At 51.6% G+C, this 22,338-nt stretch overlaps 1 protein-coding gene across 2 annotated transcripts in view; it reads right to left on the minus strand.

Moving 5' to 3' along the window:
* The window catches only part of CDA (cytidine deaminase), a 32,669-nt gene extending 11,640 nt beyond the window's left edge, over positions 1-21,029 (minus strand). Inside the window, exons 1-2 of one of the 2 annotated variants that reach the window (XM_063719856.1) lie at positions 20,679-21,029; positions 1,580-1,691 (exon numbers count right to left, since the gene is read on the minus strand). In XM_063719856.1, coding sequence (XP_063575926.1) covers positions 1,580-1,691; positions 20,679-20,832 — 266 coding nt within the window. In that variant the 5' untranslated portion in view covers positions 20,833-21,029. The remainder of the gene's footprint in view (positions 1-1,579; positions 1,692-20,678) is intronic. The other variant, XM_002811350.2, reaches the window with a different exon arrangement.
* Positions 21,030-22,338: the final 1,309 nt, after the last annotated feature.

The following is a 22,338-nucleotide window of genomic DNA, read 5'->3' on the forward strand; positions in this document are numbered from 1 at the left end:
CTGGGTCACCTCAGGGCCAGACTGAGGCAAAGTTTAGGATCTTGTAAAAGGCACGTGGGCTTGCTTCTGTGCAGTCCCCATGGCCTTGCACTAAACCCCTGCATTTCTGCATTTTAGCCAGAAAGGTGCTAAAAGGTGTAGCTCTCTTTCTGTATTTTAGCCAGAAAGGTGCTGTAGCTCTGCCACAGGAATTAACTCCACTATGAGTGAAGAGATGATTCCCTCATAGAATGTGGCCTATGCACCCAGATGTCCCTAAAGACCAACAGGCATGCAGCCTCCTTCTAGGTGGGATCAACATTTCCCATGTCATTTTTCCTGCATCATTAACTTGTTAAGAAAACTGTCATACACAATGCAAAGGTGCACACAGGAGCAATTCGCCATTAAGTCATTAAATAATGGAGTCCAGTAAAAGGGCTAATTTACATGCTTGGATCCTGAAACCACTGAGTCTAGGGCCAGAGCCAATAAGAATTCAACGTGCTCCAGTGGAGAGTAAGCCATGCCAACTGGGATGTTTATGTTTGGGACCTATAGGAGCATTGATTGGGGCTCTTGTTCAGCCAGAACCTTGGCTGGACTCTGATTAGTTTGAACCGTAACTAGTGTTTACCTGGCTGTTTTTGTATTCTGGTTCTTGAACCTTGAGTTGAGTGTTGCCAAATGAAGGAGTGAGCAGTGCTGAGTGGCTCATTCAGGATCCTAGCATCAGCTTGTGGAGAGCAGGGAAAAGTGTTCTATCTCCTGGCACAGCATGATGTAGTGGAATGAGCCCTGCAGTGAGACTCTGGAACCTGGGTTTTGTCCCAGCTCTGGCACTAACTCCCAAGAAAGTTGTTCAACTTATCTGGGCCTCAATTTCATCAGCTGTAAAACGGGGGTGGTGGCAAGGGAGTGTATAGCAGGTGATTTTTAGGCCCCCCCCACTTTTTTTTTGGAGACGGAGTCTCGCTCTGTCACCCAGGCTGGAGTGCAGTGGCGCCATCTCGGCTCACTGCAAGCTCCACCTCCCGGGTTCACGCCATTCTCCTGCCTCAGCCTCCCGAGTAGCTGGGACTGCAGGCGCCCACCACCATGCCTGGCTAATTTTTTGTATTTTTAGTAGAGAGGGGGTTTCACCGTGTTAGCCAGGCTGGTCTCGATCTCCTGACCTCGTGATCCACCCATCTCGGCCTCCCAAAGTGCTGGGATTACAGGCGTGAGCCACCGCGCCCGGCTCAGGTCCCCCCCGCTTTATGTTTCAGTGCTGCCTTTCTGTTATATCTTGTAGGAGGGGAGTCTGTTTCACTTTGTGTTGCTGGAACAGGGGCATACCAGTCCTTGTATGAGAGTTGCCTTGCTTATTTACCTGCCTTGCAGGCTCACTGAGGGCAGACTCCATTTCTTATTTATCTCCTTATCCTCAGCACTCATTCCAGGGCCCTATACAGTGCCTGGCACATAGGAAGTCCACAATAAACATATGTCAGATGAATGAATGAATGAATGAATGAATGAATGAATGAATAATATGTGTAAGGAAGACGTTGGCTAAAGAGATGAACGAATATTGTTGCAACCTGGCTTTCCCACTCACCTGGCGATAGCAATTGCCCTGAAATCCTTGTACCCTTCTGAGACGGCCTTCTGGATAGCGGTCCGTTCAGCACAGATGCCCAGCGGGTAGCAGGCATTTTCTATGTTGCACCCTGAGAAGAGAGCAGAGACCAGTGGTATGTCTGGCAGAGACACTTCCTGCTGCGTGTGTTGAGTAAGAGGCTTGCCCCATTCCAAAGCAGGAAGGAACTGGTTACTCCAAACAAGGCGGGGAGAAGGAAAGGGCAATTCGACCTGGGGCACTGGTAGACTCTTTGGCCCGTGGTAGTGGCCCTTCCCAAGAACCTGGCACTGTCTTAATTTACCCAGTGCCTCCATGATGAAGCACAGCCTGGGAGCAGGGCAGCACAACAGGCAGATGAGGAAGCTCCATCACCCCTGCAGAGGTCAAGGCCAGGGTAGATGCTGAGGCTTACAAAAATAAGTAGAGCCCCTACACCTGCAGCTAAGAGATCTAAGAGCCCCATAGTATGAATGTGTTCCCATCAAATTCATATGTTGAAAAGCCCCCAAGGTGATGGTATTAGGAAGTGTGGCCTTTGGAGGAATGATTAGATAATGCGAATGGAATGAAGGGGACCAAGCCTAGGAATGGGAGTCAGGCACTTATAAAACCAGAGAGCTGCCTTGCCCTGTCTGCCCCATGAGGACATAGCAAGGAGTCACCGTCTATGAGTAAGCAGGCCCTCACTGAATCTGCCAGTGCCTTGACCTTGGCCTTTCCAGTCTCCAGAACTGTGAGCAATACACTTCTGTTAGTTACAAGCTACCCAGTCTATGGTATTCTGTTATAGCAGCCTGAATGGACTAAGACAGATCCTGATTCCAAGTTTGAGCCTGGACAAAATTTTGGGGGTTAGGTACTGGCTGTCAGAGTTCAGCCAGGGTTCTATGTCAGTTGTGTTGCAAAACAAACACACTGTCAAAACCAACTAACAACGAAATCAATTAACAAACAAAAAAAAACACACCCCGAGCTTTGTGCAAGTTGCCTGTGATTGCACAAGACTTAAAACAATCCTCGGGCCTCCAGTGGGATGTGGGCTCCTAAGATGGCCCAGCTCTCAGTAAGGGAGTCCTTCCTGTTGGCTCTCTCAGGGTTGTTCCTGCGGGACAACAAGCCAGGGCTGCTCCTAGGAGGCGAGATGTTGGCATAACCAGAGTGGCTAAGAAAGTCCCCATATTCGGGGAAGTGAGTCTACGAACAAATCACTGTGGGAGCTGGGTTTTCCCCTGACCAGCAAGATGTGGTATTCCGTCTGTATCACTGTTTGTAAATTGCCTTTTTTCCCTGAGGCGGAGATAGAAGTTGTTCCCCAGTATTCATTTCCTATTTCTTCCTTTAAGTAATACAAGTGCCTCCCATTCCAGCATGGACGCTCAGCTAGGGACTGTAATTCCCAGACTCCCTTGCAGCACAGTGTGGCCACATGATGCAGTTCTGGCCAATGGGATGTGGCCCAAAGTGATGTGGGAAATTTCTGGATCATACTTTTGGTAAGGAGGTTGCTTGCCTATTACTTTCGTTCTTTTCTCCTACCACAGACTGGAAGGTGGAGGTGATGGGGTGGGACACTTTTGACTGCATGGCCAAGGGAATGGAGGAGCAGCAAGGAGAGAGAAGGAATTTGGAAACCTGGTCAACTCGTGGGGCAGAGTTGCCTGTTTGCCTGGGGCCTACTCTGAATTGTTGTGTGAGAGAAAAAGAGAATTCCACCATGTTTGCATCACTGCATCTTGGAATCTGTTTGTTATAGTAGCATAACCTATGCCTAATACAGACATTTGTGCTGAGATGCAACTTGAACAAAAAAAATCTAAAGTATGTGACATTGGCTTAGTGGTTGAGCAACGCAAAGGAGAAAACACAGATGAGGCAAGATGGCCAGATGGTGACTCCTCCTAGTCTGTTATTTGGTAAACCTCCACCTGCAGTAACCAGGAAGGCGGGCCGTGGTACCCACCACTGAAATTTCTCTCCCTGGCAATGGGAATCAGCCCTGTGGCAAAGATGTGATGTGTCATCTGCCCACACAGCCTGTTGTTTCAGGCACCACAATAGCCAGCATTAAGATGGGGCAGCAGGGATGGGCCAGGCATGGGAGCCAGTTAGGAAAACGCGAGAGTTGGCAGGCTTCAGAACCATGTCCAGAAGGGATCTCTGGGTGTGGCATTTCTGTATGGAAATAATTGGAAGCAAATAGATCAGGATGTTTCTAACTTTTTGGTAGAATTGGATCGCCAAAGAAGCCACAAGTCTGGCCTATAAAAACCCATGATGAGGCTGGGCATGGTGGCTCAAGTCTGTAATCCCAGCACTTTGGGAGGCCGAGGCAGGCGGACCACAAGGTCAGGAGTTTGAGATCAGTCTGGCCAATATGGTGAAACCCTGTCTACTAAAAATACAAAAATTAGCCTGGCATGGTGGCAGGCACCTGTAGTCCCAGCTACTCAGGAGTCTGAGGCAGGAGAATCGCTTGAACCTGGGAGGCGGAGGTTGCAGTGAGCGGAGATCATGCCACTGCGCTCCAGCCTGGGCGACAGAGCGTGACTCCATCTCAAAACACAACAACAACAAAAAAACCATGATGTAGGTGTGATGATGTGTGTCAGTTTGAACATGCAGGTGAGGACACAACTCTAGGGATGGTGGGACATCTAGACAGAAGGAATCTGATCTCCAGGACAACTTTGCAGGACAAAGAAACACATCTCCTATGCTGTGGACTCCAGCCCACCCCTGGTCTGTTAGATGAGGGAAATAAGCCACCATCTTGTTTGAGTCACTGTATTCTTATTTCATCAACTTAGCCTCCCCTCCCCTCCCCTCCTCTCCTTTCTCCTTCTCTCCCTTCTCCTTTCTTTTTGACAGGATCTTACTCTCTTGCCCAGGCTGGTGTGCAGTGGCATGATCATAGCTCACTGTAACCTCAAAGTCCTGGGCTCCACTGATCTTCTCATCCTAACCTCCCAAGTAGTTGGGACCACAGGTGTACATCACCACATCTGGCTAATTTTTTGTATTTTTGTAGAGATGGGGTTGCCCAGGCCAGTCTCAAACTCTTGGGCTCAAGTGATCCACCTACCTTGGCCTCTCAAGGTGCTGGGATTATAGGTGTAGCCACGGTGCCCAGCCTACACCTCCTTTTCTAAGTCCAAGTCTTCATTGTGATTATGCAGTATTTTGTTCCGCGTTGATCACATTTGGGAATTATTTGGTCATTATCTTCTTGTATATTTTTCCTCACATATTTTCTGGTCCCTTCATTATTTACATTGGCATGTTAGGAGTGATTAGTCATTTAACTCATTGTTCTCAGATCACAGGCATTCATGTCCAGAGTTGACAGATGTCATTAGACACTACTGGGTGCCACAGCTGCAGGTCCCTTGTCGGGGTGAGGGTGAATGTGGTCACAGTGGTGCATGGGATGGCTGTATGGTGTTAGGTGGGGACTGGTTTGGAATTCTACTTTGGGGAAGAAAACAGGTGTGTATACTGAGCACCAAAGGGTAAACTATAGTGAGCATCTACTGTTTTGACAACTTAGTACCTCTTACTTTTTTTCCCCTGAGGAATGACCCTTACTTTATTCCCCAGCATGTAGTTCAAATGGGAGCTGCCGTCTTGTCTCCTATGACCTTGCTATGGGCTTAAAGATGGGCACCTGACTCAAACTGGCCAATCAGAGTTCATCTCTGTGTGGGAACTTCAGTTTCTCCTCTAAGACACTGAGTGTGGGCCGCCATGTTTCCATTCATTATGGAAGAGACCAATGAGAGACTGAAATGGACGCTCAGAAGAATGGATGAGAGATGAGAGATGGAAAGAAAGGCGTCTGGCCAGTGCCAGTTGCCCCTGAGGTCTGGCTATACTCCAGCTCTTCTCACGGTTTAATTATAGGAACCAATACATCCTCCTTTCGTCTAAAATAGTTCATGTGTATTTTTATCATTTGAAACCGTACAGAGATCAGTTAATACAGTTGGAATATGGGGCAGGGAAAAATCAAGAAGTTGCAACCCTGAGAGCTTTTGTTTATTTAAATGTTAGTTATTATAGCTGAGATAACTGGCCCCTTATTGCTCAGTCTCTCTGCTGAGCCAATGAAAGTTGAATGTATAAATGAATAATGCCTCTTGCTCCCCATCTTGTCTCTCCAGCCAGGTTCCTGATCCTCACCTGAAATGACTTTCTTTTTCTTCTCTTTTCTTTTCTTTTTTCTTTTCTTTTTTTTTTTTTTTGAGACAGAGTCTCACTCTGTCACCCAGGCTGCAGTGTAGTGGCACAATCTCAGCTTACTGCAATCTCCACCTCCTGGGTTCAAGTGATTCTCATCTCAGCCTCCCTAATAGCTGGGATTACAGGCGTGCATCACCATGCCTGGCTAATTTTTTAATTTTTAGTGAAGATGGGGTTTCACCATGTTGTCCAGGCTGGTCTCGAATTGCTGACCCTCAATTGATCCGCCCAGCTTGGCCTCCCAAAATCTTGGGATTACAGGTGTGAGCCAAGATGCCCAGCCCCTGAAAATGACTTTCTTTAAACACCACTCTCACCTGCCATATCTGCTCACCACTCCCACCTTCACTGACATCCCTACACTTGGTTTCTGCCTCTCTCCCAGATTACAGTCCCTGCCAGCCTCACTCCCAGCCTAGTGACTCTCCCAGCCTCGCCCTTCCAGCTTCCCTGCCCCATCCCTGACTAAAGTCTGACATTTTTCCCATCAAAAGTGATGCATGCACATCTTGGGTTTTGCTGACATGCCATTAAAGCACACTTCCATACTTGCAGAAGACCCAGTCTCTCAGGATGGTCACATGTGTCTGCACTGGAAATTCAGAAAGGCCTCAGAGAGAGAAGTCTTCCTTTACTTTGTGTAAAACATGTCAATAGGCCAGTATGAGAGAGAAAGATGGTTGTGGCAGGGGGCACATACAAATGCCCCACTACTCAAACAGCACCCTGTAGAAAGAGGTTCCATTAGGTTTCATTCTGCCCTGGGACTCTTTGCCCAACTGGCTCTGAGAATTGGGGAAAGGGACTGAACCTCTTTGAGGCTCACTGGATTCATTTGTAAAATGCTAATGATAGAATCTCCCTCATAGTCCTCTTGTGAGAATAAATTGAGATCACTCGTGTAAAGCACTTAACACAAAGCCTGGCACAGAGGAAATGGTCAGCAGCTGTTAGCTGCTGCTGTTATCAGTTGCATAAAAATCAAGGCTTTGGTGGCAGTAGGGCTATGTGACCCTCTGCGCCTTCTCGACAACGTATAACAGTGGTCCTGTCCCTGTCCTTCAGGCACTTTGAAATCCTTTATTTTTATTTTATTTTATTTTATTTTTGAGACGGAGTCTTGCTCTGTCGCCCAGGCTGGAGTGCAGTGGCGCAATTTCGGCTCACTGCAACCTCTACCTCCTGGGTTCAGGCGATTCTCCTGCCTCAGCCTCCTGAGTAGCTAGGACTACAGGTGCGTGCCACCATGCCCAGCTAATTTTTGTATTTTTGGTAGAGATGGGGTTTCACCATATTGGTCAGGCTGGTCTTGAACTCCTGACCTTGTGATCCACCCGCCTCAGCCTCCCAAAGTGCTGGGATTACAGGTGTGAGCCACCACACCTGGCCTGAAATCCTTCTTATGACTACAAGGTCATATGTGATCTGGTGCCAAGGTCATATGTGATCTGGTGCTGAGGTCATATGTGATCTGGTGCTACCTCTTGGCCTGCATCTCCTTTTGTTCTCTAGACCTGTTGTCCTTCCACCTGCTCCCCTCAGGGCACCAAGTATGCTCCTGCCACAGGGCCTTTGCACAGGCTGTTCCCATTGCCTGGAACTCTGTTTCCCTTTTGCGCACTATTCACCCTGCTCAGGGCTCTGCTCAAATGTCACCTTCTCAGAGACGCTTTCTCCGATCACCTATCTAAAATGGCTTCCTCCCACCACTGCCTCCAACTCTCTCTATCCATTTCTCCTGCTTTAATTTTCTTCATAGCACTTAACAGTCTCCTGAAATAAATGTCTTTATTATCTAATTCCTCCTATTACATTACAAACTTTCTGAGGGCAGAGATTTTTGTCTCTAGCGTGCGTTGTGGTATGTCCTGGGCCTGGAACAGTGAAGCCATGGGGCTCTCAGTTTCTCTTATGGATTGAAATGTTTGTGTCTCCCTAAAATTCTTCTGTTGAAGCCCTAACCCTCAACGAGATACTATTAGGAGGCGGGGCATTTGGGAGATAACCAGGTTTAGATTAGGTCGTGAGGGGGCAGCCCCCATGATGGGATTAGTGCTATTATAAGAAGAGGAAGAGACTCTTGAACTCTCTCTCTCCATCCTGTCAGGGCATAGTGAGAAAATGGCCAAGTCAGAAAGAGGGCCCTCACCAAGAACTGAATCTTGGACTTCCCAGCCTCCAGAACTGAGAAATAAATGTTTGCTGTTTAAACCACTAGTCTATGGTATTTTGTTATAGCAGCCTGTTTTAGTCCGTTTTGTGCTGCTGTAACGTAATATCCCAGACTGGGTAATTTATAAAGGACAGACATTTATTTGTCATAATTCTGAAGGCCTGGAAGTCCAAGGCCAAGCTGCTGGCAAATTGGTGTCTAGTGAGGACATAGTCTCAGCTTCCAAGATGGCGCCTTGAACACTGCATCCTCCGGAGGGGAGGAACACTATTCCTCATATGGCAGGAGAGTGAAAGAGAGAGAATCCATACTGTAAGCCCTTTTTATAGCGGTATTAATCCACTCACGGGGCAGAGCCCTCATGACCTAAACACCTCTTATTAGGCCCCACCTCCCAACACTGTTGCATTGGCAATTAAACATAGCGAGACCCTGTCTCTAAAAATGTATATAAATAAATAAATTTGTAAAGAGAAGCCCTCCAAAGTATGCTTATGCATTTTGGAGGGGGCAAACCTTCAAACCACAGCATGGCCTGAGCTAAGATGGCTAACCATTATTGAAAGAATGGAATTTTCCACTTCAGTGCTAGGTGCTTAAGATGCAGAGGAATAACTGTATTTGGAGCTTCTAACAAATTCAAGTAATTTCCTTGAATTTTCTAGCTCAAAAAAAAAAGGCAAATAAAAAAAAAAAAGGAAGGAAGCCTTTGCCCACGTACTGCATCCTGAAATGCTGCGCAATTTTGTTTTGCTTCTCTAAGCCCAGAAAGCAGGCTGTCTTCTGACCAGGCAAACCAATTCTGTTTCTGCTACTGCCTTTGCTTACTTCAAAACATACATGAGAGAGATTGGGATGGTGCTAAGTTAGAAATCCATAATGATAAGATTGGATCAAATAACAGTACGATCATAGTGCCGGTATTACTAATTGCTTTCTTTTACTGGGCACTCATCTGCCATGCACTCTGTGGAGCGCTTTACCTGCATAAGGTCAGTTAATCCTTTTAACTGTTGGGTAAGCTAAATACTATTAGAACACCATTTTACAGAAGGTAAAAGTGGAGGCTGGTGGAAGGAGGCCAAAACATGCATCCTAGCCTGTGAGATACGATGGACTCTTCTTTTATTTTTTTGAGACAGAGTCTCGCTCTGTCGCCCAGCTTGGAGTGCAGTGTCATGATCCTGGCTCACTGCAAGCTCTGTCTCCCGGGTTCACACCATTCTCCTGCCTCAGCTTCCCAATAGCTGTGATTGCACACCACACCCAGCTAATTTTTTTTGTATTTTTATTAGAGACGGGGTTTCACCATGTTAGCCAGGATGGTCTCGATCTCCTGACCTCATGATCCACCTGTCTCGGCCTCCCAAAGTGCTGGGATTACAGACGTGAGCCACTGCGCCCGGCCGGACTCTTCTTATTCTCTATGGCCTTGCAGGAAGGAAGGCCATGTTTTGAGGTGGTTTGGTGCTTAAGGCAGGGCTGGGGTCAGATGTTATTAAGACATCAGCAAGACTGGGTGTGGTGGCTCACGCCTGTAATCCCAGTACTTTTGGAGGCTGAGGTGGGTGGATCGTTTGAGTCCAGGAGTTCGAGACTAGCCTGGGCAACATGTCAAAACCCCATCTCTACAAAAAATTTTAAAAATTAGCTAGGCATGGTGGTGCATGCCTGTGATCTCAGCTACTTGGGAGGCTAAGGTGGGAGGATCGCCTGAGCTGGGGAGGTCGAGGGTGCAGTGAGCTGAGATTGTGCCAGTGAACGCCAGACTGGGCAACAGAGTGAGATCCTGTCTGAAAAAAAAAAAAAAAAAAAAAGACATCAACAGGGAAAGAAGCTCACAATAAGGCTATTTGGGCCCAGCCCCCCAGAGAAAAGAATAAGCCAGAAAGCACTGCACCCACTCTCTTTTCTGAGGGATCTTAACAAGATTAAAGCAGTATTTCTCACACTCAAGCAAGTAGGCATCAGAATGTTTTGGAGGGCTTCTCTTTTTAAATTTATTTATTTTTATACTTTTTAGAGACAGTGTCTTGTTATTAGTTGCTCAGCTGGAATTTGAACTCCTGGACTCAAGCAATCCTCCTGCCTTAGCCTCCTGAGTAGAGGGCTTCCTAAAACACACTTCTAAGCCTCTTTCCTGGAGTTTCTGATTCAATAGGTCTGGGCTGGGTCGGAGCTCAAAAATTTCAAATTTTCACAAGTTCCCAGGAGCTGCTGAGGCTGCAGGTCTGGGACCACGTTTGAGAATCACATGAGGAATGTTCTGTCCATATACTTGAAGAAATACAACACCCTCTCCATGTTCCTAACCTCCTCCCGCTACAAATGCACCATTTCAGGTATGAATTATATTCGAACTCAGCTATAGAGTTGAGGGACTGTAGTAAAGCTCGCCTGTGTAATGAGCCACTTTTTTTTTTTTTTCGAGATGGAGTTTCACTCTTGTTACCCAGGCTGGAGTGCAATGGTGCGATCTCGGCTCACTGCAACCTCCGCCTCCCTGGTTCAAATGATTCTCCTGCCTCAGCCTCCTGAGAAGCTGGGATTGCAGGCGTCTGCCACCACGCCGGGATAATTTTTGTATTTTTAACAGAGACGAGGTTTCACCATATTGGCCAGGCTGGTCTTGAACTCCTGACCTCAGGTGATCCACCCACCTCAGCCTCCCAAAGTGCTGAGTGAGATTACAGGTATGAGCCACCATGCCTGGCCTTTTTTTTTTTTTTTTTTGAGAGAGAATCTTGCTCTGTTGCCCGGGCTGGACTGGAGTGCAGTGGCATGATCACGGCTCACTGCAACCTCCACCACCAGGGCTCAAGCCATCCTTCTGCCTCAGCCTCCCGAGTAGCTGGGACTCTAGGCACGTGCCACCACGCCCGGCTAATTTCTGTATTTTTTGTAGAGATGGGGTTTCACCCTGTTGCCCAGGCTGGTCACAAAATGAGCCACTTTTGAGTGACAGTGGAGAGGACTAACTGAAGTTCCTTGGCAGGGGGAAACAGCAGGAAACGGGGCGTGATGGGAGCTGGGCTGTAAGCTGAAGACCCAGGTTAGAGAAGCTTGCTCTTACCTAGACCAGAGGTGCTGTGGTGTTGGGGGGATGGGGCCTGGGGTCCATCAGCTGCTGAAGAGAGGGGCTGGTGTCAGGCACCAAGAAGTGCTTCTAGGAAAATGCATACAGGCAGAGAAAGGGAGCCCAGGGATGGAATCAGAACAGCAGGGGCTGGTTTGAGGGAAAATGGAAGACTCAGATTTAAGAATTAAGCCAAGGTAAGCTGGATTCAGTGGTTAATTAACCAAGACATCCTCAAGTGTCTTCTAAAATGTGGTGTGTTCCTCTCAGAATTCACCCCAGCTGGTCCAGTAAAGTGGCTTTTTCCCTAAATGGCAGACGGAGAGGAAAGGAGGAGGAAAGAGGGAGCGAGATCACTGTCTCAAAGTCATAAGCTGAAGAAGATAAACCCTCCCATCCCTTGGGTTGTGCCAGCAGAGTTGGCAGAAACTACAACCAAGAAGTCTCGTGTCTGGGCACCATCCTGGGACCCTTTCTGGCACTGTCGTGGTCTCATTGCCAGGTGCATACTCCCCATGAGCCCAGGGACACCTCGTGCAGTGCCCCTAGGGTTACAAGTGGTCCTTCTTTTCCCTGCCCATTACTGACCCGGTGCTGCATGAACACAGGCTGAGCTTCCGCCATGTGCGAGGCCCGAAGCTGACTCCATTTCCCCGGACCATTTTCTTTGCTTTCTTTCTTTTCTTTTATCTTTCTTTCTTTTTCTTTTTTTTTAATTTTTATTTATTTTATTTATTTATTTTTAATTTTTTTAAAGTATTTATTGATCATTCTTGGGTGTTTCTCGGAGAGGGGGATATGGCAGGGTCATAGGATAATAGTGGAGAGAAGGTCAGCAGATAAACACATGAACAAAGGTCTCTGGTTTTCCTAGGCAGAGGTCCCTGCGGCCTTCCGCAGTGTTTGTGTCCCTGGGTACTTGAGATTAGGGAGTGGTGATGACTCTTAATGGAGCACGCTGCCTTCAAGCATCTGTTTAACAAAGCACGTCTTGCACCGCCTTTAATCCATTCAACCCTGAGTTGACACAGCACATGTTTCAGAGAGCATGGGGCTGGGGGCAAGGCCATAGATCAACAGCATCCCAAGGCAGAAGAACCTCTCCTCCCAGACGGGGCGGCCAGGCAGAGGCGCTCATCACTTCCCAGATGGGGCAGCCAGGCAGAGGCGCTCCTCACCTCCCAGATGGGGGCGGCCGGGCAGAGGCGCTCCTCACTTCCCAGACGGGGCTGCCAGGCAGAGACGCTCCTCACCTCCCAGACGGGGCGGCCGGGCAGAGGCGCTCCTCACTTTCTCCCAGACGGGGTGGTGGCCGGACAGAGGCGCTCCTCACCTCCCAGACAGGGCGGCCAGGCAGAGGCGCTCCTCACTTCCCAGACGGGGCGGCCGGGCAGAGGCGCTCCTCACTTCCCAGACGGGGCGGCCGGGTAGAGGTGCTCCTCACTTCCCAGACGGGGTGGCTGGGCAGAGGTGTTCCTCACTTCCTCCCAGATGGGGAGGCCGGGCAGAGGCGCTCCTCACTTCCCAGACGGGGCGGCCAGGCAGAGACGCTCCTCACCTCCCAGACGGGGCGGCTGGGCAGAGGCGCTCCTCACTTTCTCCCAGATGGGGTGGCGGCCGGGCAGAGGCGCTCCTCACCTCCCAGACAGGGCGGCCAGGCAGAGGCGCTCCTCACTTCCCAGACGGGGCGGCCGGGTAGAGCTGCTCCTCACTTCCCAGACGGGGCGGCTGGGCAGAGGTGCTCCTCACTTCCTCCCAGACGGGGCGGCCGGGCAGAGGCGCTCCTCACTTCCTCCCAGACGGGGTGGCAGCCGGGCAGAGGCGCTCCTCACCTCCCAGACGGGGTGGCGGCCGGGCAGAGGCGCTCCTCACCTCCCAGACGGGGCGACCGGGTAGAGGTGCTCCTCACTTCCCAGACGGGGTGGCCGGGCAGAGGGGCTGCTCCTCACTTCCCAGACGGGGTGGCGGCCGAGCAGAGGCACTCCTCACTTCCTCCCAGACGGGGTGGCGGCCGGGCAGAGGCGCTCCTCACCTCCCAGACGGGGTGGCGGCCGGGCAGAGGCGCTCCTCACTTCCCAGACGGGGCGGCCGGGCAGAGGCGCTCCTCACTTCCCAGACGGGGTGGCGGCTGAGCAGAGGTGCTCCTCACTTCCTCCCAGACGGGGTGGCAGCCGGGCAGAGGCACTCCTCACTTCCCAGATGGGGCGGCCGGGTAGAGGCGCTCCTCACTTCCCAGACGGGGCGGCCAGGCAGAGGCGCTCCTCACTTCCCAGACGGGGTGGCGGCCGGGCAGAGGCGCTCCTCACTTCCCAGACGGGGCGGCCGGGCATAGGTGCTCCTCACTTCCCAGACGGGGCGGCCGGGTAGAGGCGCTCCTCACTTCCCAGACGGGGCGGCCGGGCAGAGGCGCTCCTCACTTCCCAGACGGGGTGGCGGCTGAGCAGAGGCGCTCCTCACTTCCTCCCAGACGGGGTGGCAGCCGGGCAGAGGCGCTCCTCACTTCCCAGACGGGGCGGCCGGGCAGAGGCGCTCCTCACTTCCCAGACGGGGCGGCCGGGCAGAGGCGCTCCTCACTTCCTCCCAGACGGGGTGGCGGCCGGGCAGAGGCGCTCCTCACTTCCCAGACGGGGCGGCTGGGCAGAGGTGCTCCTCACTTCCTCCCAGACGGGGTGGTGGCCGGGCAGAGGCGCTCCTCACCTCCCAGACGGGGTGGCGGCCGGGCAGAGGCACTCCTTACCTTCCAGACGGGGCGGCCGGGCAGAGGTGCTCCTCACCTCCCAGACGGGGCAGCCGGGCAGAGGCGCTCCTCACTTCCTCCCAGACGGGGTGGTGGCCGGGCAGAGGCGCTCCTCACCTCCCAGACGGGGCGGCCGGGCAGAGGCGCTCCTCACTTCCTCCCAGACGGGGTGGCGGCTGGGCAGAGGCGCTCCTCACTTACTCCCAGACGGGGTGGCAGCCGGGCAGAGGCGCTCCTCATCTCCCAGACGGGGCGGCCGGGCAGAGGCGCTCCTCACTTCCTCCCAGACGGCGTGGCGGCCGGGCAGAGGCGCTCCTCACCTCCCAGACGGGCTGGCCGGTCAGAGGTGCTCCTCACTTCCCAGACAGGGCGGCCGGGCAGAGGCGCTCCTCACCTCCCAGACAGGGCAGCCGGGCAGAGGTGCTCCTCACTTCCTCCCAGACGGGGTGGCGGCCGGGCAGAGGCGCTCCTCACTTCCTCGCAGACGGGGTGGCAGCTGGGCAGAGGTGCTCCTCACCTCCCAGATGGGCCGGCCGGGCAGAGGCGCTCCCCACTTCCCAGACGTTGGGCGGCCGGGCAGAGGTGCTCCTCACTTCCCAGACGGGGCGGCCGGGCCTAGGCACTCCTCACCTCCCAGACGGGGTGGCGGCCGGGCAGAGGCGCTCCTCACATCCCAGACTACGGGTGGCCGGGCAGAGATGCTCCTCACTTCCTATACGGGATGGCAGTCAGGCAGAGGCGCTCCTCACTTCCCAGGTGGGGCGGCCGGGCAGAGGGGCTCCTCACATCCCAGACGATGGGCGGCCAGGCAGAGACGCTCCGAGACGCTCCTCACTTCCTAGACGGGGTGGCGGCAGGGCAGAGGCTGTAATCTTAGCACTTTGGGAGGCCAAGGCAGGCGGCTGGGAGGTGGAGGTTGTAGCGAGCCAAGATCATGCCACTGCACTCCAGCCTGGGCAACATTGAGCATTGAGTGAGCGAGACTCCGTCTGCAATCCCAGCACCTCGGGAGGCGAGGCGGGCAGATCACTCGAGGCCAGGAGCTGGAGACCAGCCCGGTCAACACGGCAAAACCCCGTCTCCACCAAAAATACAAAAACCAGTCAGGTGTGGTGGCGCGCACCTGCGATCCCAGGCACTCGGCAGGCTGAGGCAGGAGAATCATAGGAGCCTGAGGCAGGAGAATCATAGGAGCCTAAGGCAGGGAGGTTGCAGCGAGCTGAGATCACAGCAGTACAGTCCAGCTTCGGTAACAGAGGGAGATCGAAGAAAGGAGAGGGAGACCGAAGAAAGAAGAAAGGGAGAGGGAGAGGGAGAGCTCTTTTTTTTATTTTTGAGACGGTGTCTCGCTCTGTCACCCAGGCTGGAGTGCAGTGGTGTGATCTCGGCTCACTGCAACCTCCACCTTCCAGGTTCAAGTGATTCTCCTGCTTCAGCCTCCTGAGTAGCTGGGATTACAGGTACCCGCCACCATGCCTGGCTAATTTTTTGTATTTTTAGTAGAGACGGGGTTTCACCATGTCGGCCAGGCTGGTCTCGAACTCCTGACCTCAGGTGATCCACCCAGCTCGGCCTCCCAAAGCGCTGGGATTACAGGTGTGAGCCACTGCGCCTGGCCCATTTTCTTTGCTTTCTCAATCCTCCTTCTGTGCCATCTCCCCTCTCCTCTTTGTGTCCTCACTTTTTTTTCCCCTTAGCAGCTCTTTCCTCACCAGTGAGCTCCTCTTTCTGTACCTCTCCCTCGGCTCTCCCCACAAGCAGTCACGAATGTCACCAGCCCGAGGTGCATCATTAAAACCTAATTGCTGTAGTTGTTAATGACCATCCTGGGTGGCCCATCTGTGAGGGGCACAAGGCCCTGGCCAGGGTTGGGAGTAACAGAGAGAAAATAATGATCATTATGAAATCTTGATAGCAAGGCTGTCTTTGCAGCCAGGCCTGCTTTTGAATTGGATGGGACACCAGCTGCCTTGGAGGGGGAAGCCTTCACCGGTGCCGGTCTTGTGTTTAGCTGGAGAAAGTCACAGACCTGGGCAGACCTGTTCTGCCATAAGCTGTAAACTCACAGTGTCTAAACTCAGCTGTGCCATTTCTGCCTCCTGATCAGCTCTGCTTCACCCCATGAGGCCACACCAGGTTTCCTCTGGGTGTCCAGGTGCCCCCTGCTCCAAGCCCCAACTTACTGCATCCACCCCCTATTCTGCACCTGGCCTCACTTCCTACTTCAGTAATGTGTGAATGATAAACAGGCCAGGTGCAGTGGCTCATGCCTGTAATCCCAGTACTTTGTGAGGCCAAGGTGGGAGGATCATTTGAGGCCAGGAGTTCGAGACCAACCTGGGCAACACAGCAAGACCTCATCGCTATAAAAATAAGAAAAATTAGCCAGGCATGGTGGTACATACCTGTAGTCCCAGCTACTTGGGAGGCTAAGACAGGAGGATCTCTTGAACGCAGGGGTTTGAGACTGCAGTGAACTAGGCTCGCGCCACTGCACTTCCAGTATGGGCGGTAGAGAGAGACCCTGCCTCTAAAAGAAAAACAAAAACAAAAGAATGGAAACCAGAGACTGCTTGCACTCATGTTCCCTGATGCCCAGAAAAAGCCCACCTGCAGGACAAGAGAAAGAGACCAGCACCCAGAAGGATAAAGAAGGACGTGGTGATGTTTGTGTTCCTGGATCCAGCTACCCTGAGACAAGCACTACCCTTGCCCGCTCTGGTTCTGGTTGCTTTCTGACATTGACCATAGGAAGTACTCTGATTAATGCATGTGAAACTCATTGTCCCCCATCATGAGGTGGCTGTGATATTACAGGAGGTCATCTAAATGAAGTCCTTAGTGAGCTCACTCCATTGTAGCTTCGAATACTGCTGCTGGTCCCTGCCCAGCACATCCCCAGCACACAGTCCAGCCATGCCTTCAATGCCTCACCTCAGTCAGTGCCTCATCGTCATTCACCTGGGCCACCTGGCTGGCAATCCTAAAGCCATGTGCCTTTACTTTATTTCTTATTTTATTTTTTATTTTTTGAGACAGGGTCTCATTCTGTCGCCCAGCTGATGTACAGTGGTGTGATTACAGCTCACTGCAGCCTCGAACTCCTGGGGCTCAAGTGATCCCTCCACCTCAGCTTCCCAAGTATCTGGGAACACAGGTGCACGCCACCACATCCAGCTCATTTTTGTACTTTTTGTAGACACGACGTCTTGCCATGTTGTCCAGGCTGGTCTCGAACTCCTGGACTCAAGGGATCCTCCAGCCTCATCCTCCCAAAGCATTGGGATTACTGGCGCGAGCCACCGCACCCAGCCTTTATTTGTAACACTGCCCATGCCAGGCCTGGTCCATGTGTCCCACACAATATCTCTCAGATCATTCCTTTCTCTTCATTCTACCTGTCCCAGTCCTAGTACAAGCCTTTCATTCATGTGTTCAACAAACCTTACAGAGGCCCAGTGACAGGCCAGGAACTGTGCTGACACTGCAGACAGGTCAGTGAGTGGAGCAGATACTGTACCCTGACACTGTTCCTCTGTCCCCGCCCTTGCTGAGCACCTGTCACACTAAATGTCATCACACACCACTTTTATGTTACTCTTCTTCTTAATAACATTCCTTGGCTCCCTACTTCCTACCTCTTCAAATCTTAGTGTCTGTTTGGCCTCCAAAAGTCCTCCACAATCTGCCTCCAGATAATAAGAACAATGACAGCATTAACAGTGGTAGCAGAAGCAGCTATCATTTATGACATTCTTATTACGAGGCAGAAAATGCGCTGAATGCTTTATAAGCATTTACTCATTTAAAGCCTCACAACCAGGGGTGAAATTCTACATACTCAGCACAGGCACCAACCAATCAGAGTGAATGCTGCCTGCCATGCCGTGCCGTGCCAGGCATACTAGCATACCAGCTGAATCTGGTTCTGTTCACAGTCATCCTGAAAGGTGGGTTTTATGATCCCTGGCTTAAAATGTGTGAGCTGGCTGGGTGCGGTGGCTCACGCCTGTAATCCCAGCACTTTGGGAGGCTGAGGCGGGTGGATCACCTCAGAGTTCGAGACCAGATTAGCCAACATGATGAAACCCCATCTCTACTAAAAATACAAAAATTAGCCAGGTGTGTAGCGGGTGCCTGTAATCCCAGCTACTCTGAGGCTGAGGCAGGAGAATCGCTTGAACCTGGGCGGCGGAGATTGCAGTGAGCTGAAATCGTGCCACTGCACTCCAGCCTGGGTGACAGAGTGAGACTCCATCTCAAAAAAAAATAAAAAATAAAAAATAAAAATAAAATAAAAAATAAATAAATAAAATGTGTGAGCTGACACTCAGAAAGGTGAAGGGTCTCACCCAGAGTCACACAGTCGGTAAACACCAGCCTTCCAACCCGGGAACCTCTGACTCTGAAGCCTCCATTTCACTCTCTAAATCCCTGTCACACAACCCTTTCTCTGGTGACACCAGGTCTTTCCCTGCAATGCAAACGGGCCACAGTCCTTTTTATCTCCTCCATTCCTTCTTTCCACTGGATGAGGCTCGCACCTTCAGTCATCACCTATGCAATATGAGGGGACTGCCATGGGGGCAGGGATTGTGTCATCCCTGTTCACTGTGATATCCCCAGCACCTGGCACCTTACCTGCCACAGAGTTGATGTTCAGCAAATATCTGTTGAATGATCAGTATGAGGGTGACAAAAGTATGGACTTTGCTGGAAGGAGCTCCCAGATGTCACTTATGAGTGAAAGTGTGCCTCCTTTATTGTGGTTTTTTTTTTTTTTTTTTGAGACAGAGTCTCGCTCTGTCACCCAGGCTGGAGTGCAGTGGCGCGATCTCGGCTCACTGCAAGCTCCGCCTCCCGGGTTCACGCCATTCTCCTGCCTCAGCCTCCCGAGTAGCTGGGACTACAGGCACCCGCCACCACGCCCAGCTAATTTTTTTTTGTATTTTTAGTGGAGATGGAGTTTCACTGTGTTAGCCAGGATGGTCTCAATCTCCTGACATCGTGATCCGCCCGCCTCAGCCTCCCAAAGTGCTGAGATTACAGGCGTGAGCCACCACGCCCAGCTATTGTGGGTTTTAAAACAAGAAAGGACCAGAGCATTCTGGCATGGGGGCCCCCTGGCTCTGGAGGCACGATGAGGCTGTCTGATCTCCTGCTGTTCCAAGCAGAACATGAGTTCCAGTGCTGGAAAGCATGGATGGAAGGCAGCCACGCTGGCCCCACAGGCCAGGAAATTCTGTGGCCCAACATGCTGAGCCCCCATCACCACCACCTGCCCCGCCATCCCTCTTCCTTCTGCTTCTCCAAACGTACTCATCTCATTCATTCATCCAGTCAGTCACTCAATAGTTATCGGGTGCCTGTTCTGAGCCAGGCAGGTGCTACGTCACAGCATGAGAAAGTCAATGGTACAAAGATTCAAGACACAACCCCTGCCCTCTGCAGCACAAAGTCCCAAGGGAGAGGCAGATATGTAAGTGGACATTTATGACACCATGTGATAAGCATGGCAGGAGGGGTCAGTGCAGGTGCCGGGGGATTGTAGGAGGGCCCTTTCTGTGCCATCTGGAAAGGGTGTGGAGGTTTTCGAAAGAATCAAGCGCTGATTCCACATTCAAGATTCTGTAATGTTGCGAGTTGCAATGGTGTTTGCAGTGGTGGTGAATGTTTGTTGTTTGTGGTGGTGGTTAATGTTTAATATTCACCTCAGTCACCAAAACAGGTCTGAATTTCAACACGGTACTCAGAGATCCTTCACTCCTCACAGAGCAACAGCTTTTGGAGTCAGGGGAACTCTGGGTTCCAATCCCAGCTCTGTGATTTCGAGCTCTGAAACTTTCCAAACCTGTTTCCTTCTCTGCCTTTCAGGGTTGCAGGGGTTAAATGGATAGCATTAATCACCTTCCTTTCACAGGCTGTTAGCACTCAATCAAACCTGCTTCTCCCGCTCAGCTCAAAGATGTTTAAGACCCAGGCAAGTCACACCCGACAGAACCTCAACAGACAGGGAATAATACCAAGGGGTACCTCCATACCATGTCCCCCACTGCCCTGAAGGAGAATGCCTCTAAGCTTAGCAAAAACAATTTTGAATTTTTGTTCACATGAACTTTTCTACAAAAGCAATAAATCAAAGAAAAGAGTTTAGGAACAGATTAGAGCAGACTCAGATGGGCTCAGGTTCCATTACCCACTCCCGCCCCACAGGGCGCTGCTCACTGCTGGACTCCGAAACCCCAGCTGGCTTTTCTCCTCCAAGATTATCCAAGGACCACCCCCGACAAACACGTCACCACCCTGGCCAGCATTGAGCACAGTGGGTGGAAGGAAGAGAGCAGGGCTTTGAGGAACGTCCAGCCCAGGGTTTCACCACCAGCGCCCTGTGTGACCTTAGGCAAGTCATGTCACCTCTCGGGACCTCGGTAGTTTCATCTAAAGACGAGCATTAACACCTAGGTCAGTGGGCGGGAAGTGTGGACTTAGTGTTGTGGAAGCTTCAGTAAGGTGCCAGACATATCCGAGGCTGGGAAAGCAGGAACCCTCTCCCTGCCTGCACCCCAGGACTGTTGATGTTTTTGATTTATGGCCTCCCCTTCCTGCCTCCCTTCCAACTTCCTTCCTCATCTCAGTCCTCCAAGCATTGAAAGAGCCTGGATTTAAGCCACATTTGAGCACGGTCTGGGGCAGTCGGCAGGGTAGGAACATTCCAGCGGAGACTGGGGGGAAGAAGGGACAGAGCCGCGCTCTTGCCACTGCCTGTGCCTCTGCGCCTCTTCCTGTACATCCTCCTCTGACCCACCATCCAGGCTGCTGGGCTGGGGGACCCTGGGGTGCCCGCCTTTACCTTTGAAGATTCTCCCCTCCTGGGTGAGCAGGGCAGCCCCCACGGGAAAGTGACTGTAGGGGCAGTAGGCTGACTTCTTGGCCTCCTGGGAGCAAACCAGCAGCTGCTGGACACACTCAGGCTTCAGGGTGCAGGCGGGATGCTTCTGGGCCATGTTGGTACCCCGGGCAGGCAGCACAGCAGCGGAAACAGGAGCTCCGGCCAGCCTGGGCTGGGGCCCCAGACACGATTGCAGCTCCTCCCCCTGGGTGTGTCCCTGCAGCCAGACCGCAGGCTGTCAGGTACGCAGCTTTCAGGATGCAGGGTCTAGGAGAGGAGCCTCCCGTGGTTTGGACTCAGCAGGTGTGGTGTAAGACGGTGCCTGCATGTGCTTCACACTCTCTCTTAGGAATCACTCTCACTGGTGGACACACTGAGGGGTGGGTAAGAAGGTGGTGCCATGCTACTGGAAAGGGAAGCTACTGGGTGGGGCAGTGTGAGATCTCAAAGGTCCAAGCTCCAAGGGCTGACAGTCCTCACTTTGTTAAATCACTTTTTCTCTCCTTCACTGAGGGAAGGAATGAGGCTGAAAGGGCAGGGCTGGGGCAGCCGCTGCAGCATCCCGAGGCAGGAGGCGTGAACAAGCTGCAGTACGACTGAAAACTTCTTTATTTTCACCCATTTTCCTTCCAACTTCTCTTTGCCCCAGCCCAGAATTAAAAAGTATCTCAGCTGCTGGGTGCGGTGGCTCACTTTAGGAGGCTGAGGCAGGAGGACTGCTTGAGCCCAGGAGTTTGAGAACAGCCTTGGCAATATGGCAAAACCCTGTCTCTACAAAAAATACAAAAATTAGCTAGGCATGGTGGCATGTGCCTGTAGTCCTAGCTACTTGGGAAGCTGAGGTGGGAGGATGGCTTGAACCCAGGAGGCAGAGGCTGCAGTGAGCTCAGATTGCACCGCTGCATTCCAGCCTGGGTGACAGAGAGCCAGACCCTGTCTCAAAAAAAAAAAAAAAAAAAAAAGTATCTCAATTGGAGGGTGGAGTTAACCGTTGAGATTATTTACTCAGGCCCCCTCATTGTTTTGCTGGCAAAATAGATATTGGTGTTGGTAGTAAAGAAATGTGTTTGCATCCTGGTTCTACTCCTTTCCACGTGTACAAGCTTTGGCAGGTCACTTGACCTCCCTGAGCCACAGTTTCCTCATGTCAACAGCAGAGATAGTAACAATCCCTGTTCTAGATCCTGAGACTGTAGAAGAGCTCCAGCTTTGGAGTTTAGTAAACCATGGTTTGAATTCCATTCCTGCCATTTATTAGCCATATGACGTTGGGAAGGTCACACACAATCTCCCTAAGCCTCAGTGTCCTCATCTGCAAAATGGGTGCACTAACATGATTTCACTTCCAGAGTTGTCATGAGGATTGAATGAGATAATGCACGTACAATGGGTGTGGCTGGAGAGTCTGGTGACGTTATGATGTGAACACCCTTTGTGACTCCACACAAACTGGGTTATTGTCATTAAGTGACTCAGCCAAGATCATATAGGGCAGAACTCCAGCTAGAGTGGCCAAAGACACCCAACAGTTTCCACATCCCTGGCCAGCAGGAGAGTTTGGATGGGGAATGGGGAAGGGGCAGGGGGAAAGGCAGGGGAAAGGAGGAGAAAATAAGGCAGC

The sequence above is a fragment of the Pongo abelii genome, chromosome 1 (assembly GCF_028885655.2).
Source record: "Pongo abelii isolate AG06213 chromosome 1, NHGRI_mPonAbe1-v2.0_pri, whole genome shotgun sequence".
NCBI classification, from domain to species: domain Eukaryota; kingdom Metazoa; phylum Chordata; class Mammalia; order Primates; family Hominidae; genus Pongo; species Pongo abelii.